The sequence below is a fragment of the Plasmodium gaboni genome, chromosome 10 (assembly GCF_001602025.1).
Source record: "Plasmodium gaboni strain SY75 chromosome 10, whole genome shotgun sequence".
Classification (NCBI taxonomy): domain Eukaryota; phylum Apicomplexa; class Aconoidasida; order Haemosporida; family Plasmodiidae; genus Plasmodium; species Plasmodium gaboni.
The window spans coordinates 583202-585393 of record NC_031490.1 but is presented as its reverse complement, the minus strand read 5'-3'; the positions used below and the strand labels follow the sequence as shown (position 1 = coordinate 585393).

Below are 2192 nucleotides of genomic sequence, written 5' to 3'. Positions count from 1 at the left end.
ATATATTTCTACATTTTTTAATTTTATTTTTCTTGTATCCCTTTTAAATATATGCAAAGTAATATAAAGAATAGATACATGACTATATATATATATATGTGGGTATAGATATATAGATATTTTTTCCATGTCTGTCAAATATATGTTTTATATATATATATATATATATATGTTGTGTTAATTTTTTAGGATACTGATTCAAAGGGGCATAATAATTACGTGCAAGAAAATGGGGGGAATATTAAGAGTAGAATATTAACAGAGGTTATATTAAAAAATTTGGAGAAATATATCGAAGAAAATGATGGGAATTGTGTAGAAGAAAGATGCTATTATTTAAAAGAGCCTAAGGAAAATAATCCAGAAGAATGTGAAGAAAAGAAAAAATGTTTAAGAGAAGAATTTGAAAAATATGAACCATATCAGAATCCAAAAGAAGAAGCAAAAGAATTAGGTGTTGATGATGAAGAAAATAAAAATAATATTAGACCATTTGAAGTATTGACAGAAGAAGAATTTAATAAGAGAATAAATATATTAAGAGGAAGTATATTTTTATATGAAGTATATGGTTTATGGAATTATTTAAATCAACGTGAGAAAAGAAAATATACAACCATAAAAGAAGAACTATGGAAAGTATGTGAAGATTTATCTGTCAAATATAATGTACCTCAAGAATGCACAATGAAAGAATGGAAAAAAGTTAGAAAATATATGAAAGAAGAACTTTTAAAAAAAAAAGAAGAAGATGAAAAAGATTTCCAATATTTTGTAGATGATAATATTTATACTAGATGGGAATATATTGCTTTTATAACGGATAAAAAAGAATCATGGAAAGTATTTAGACATATGATTAAAGAAAAATGGAAAGATATGTTATTAAAAAATTTTGAAAAATATATGGAAGAAATATTTGATAAAAAAATGGAAAAACATAGAAAAAAATGTAAAGAAAATTATAAATCTCGTGAAGGATTATAAATATTGAACAAACATTAAACAAAATTGTTATATATATATATATATATATAATATTTTATTTAAGATATAACATGCATTACAAGAATTTACATATATTATACGCAACAATTTGTTATATTTAATATGACTCCTCAATATTGCATATATATATATATATATATATATATATATATATATATGTGCACATATAGAAATTATTATTTTATTTAAAATTTTTTGAAGCCGTTTAAAATCCATATTATTTTTGAATTTATCATGTTTTTATGTTTTATATAAATTTTGTGAATAACCATCTTTTTTTTTTTTTTTTTGCTTCTTTTATGATCTCTTATTTTGTGTTATTTTAATAATATATATATTAAGTTTTTTTTTATTTTTTTTTTATGTGTTTATATATATATATATATATATATATATATATATATAAATGTTTATGTAAATGTATAATTCATCTGTGTCATTTTATTTTTATTAATGTAACATAATTGTTTGACTATATAATTAAAAAAAAATATTAATATATACATATAATATTTGAAATATATTTGTTACAATTTTAAGAATAAATCAAAGTGTTTATTTAAGGTATTCTCAAATATTTATATATATATACATACATTTGTAAGTATTTAAATATAGGTACCGATATAAATATTAATTAATGCTTTCTCTATTTAAATAATAATGTCATTTTATTATAATTATCATATTTCATAAAAGATGGTTTTTTATTTTCATCTTTTCATATATATATATATATGTGTACGTGGAAATTTATAGAATACATTAAATGGTTATCAAATATTTTTTAAGGTAAAAAATATGAATACATTTTTATATTATTATTATAAACTAAGGATAATAAGATTTTTTTCATATAAATGTATAAAATGACAATATATTATTTTTCCTTAATAACACTTAAATGTAGATTAAAAAAAAAAAAAAGCTTCCAAAATATATTATTTATTATGAACTAAAAAAATTTATTACAAAATATTAACTAAATAATGGATGCTACAAAATAAAAAAAGTACATTATAAGAAATTAAATAAATAAATAAATATATATATATATATATATATATATATATATAATATATTTATATTTTTTTTTAAATAAATATAGAAAGAAAAATTTTCTTTTTATATGATATTATTGGATACATATATATATTTAAAAAGTAAATATATTTCCTTTCATT

The 2192-nt window shown here is 17.6% G+C and overlaps 1 protein-coding gene across 1 annotated transcript; it reads left to right on the top strand.

Annotated features, from left to right (window-relative positions):
* Positions 1-189: 189 nt before the first annotated feature.
* Positions 190-987, top strand: PGSY75_1016800 (exported protein (PHISTc); the record flags this gene model as incomplete). Its single annotated transcript, XM_018785937.1, has 1 exon — positions 190-987. A coding segment is annotated over one exon (798 nt), but the record flags the coding sequence as incomplete, so codon positions are not given.
* Between the last annotated feature and the right edge of the window lie 1205 nt (positions 988-2192).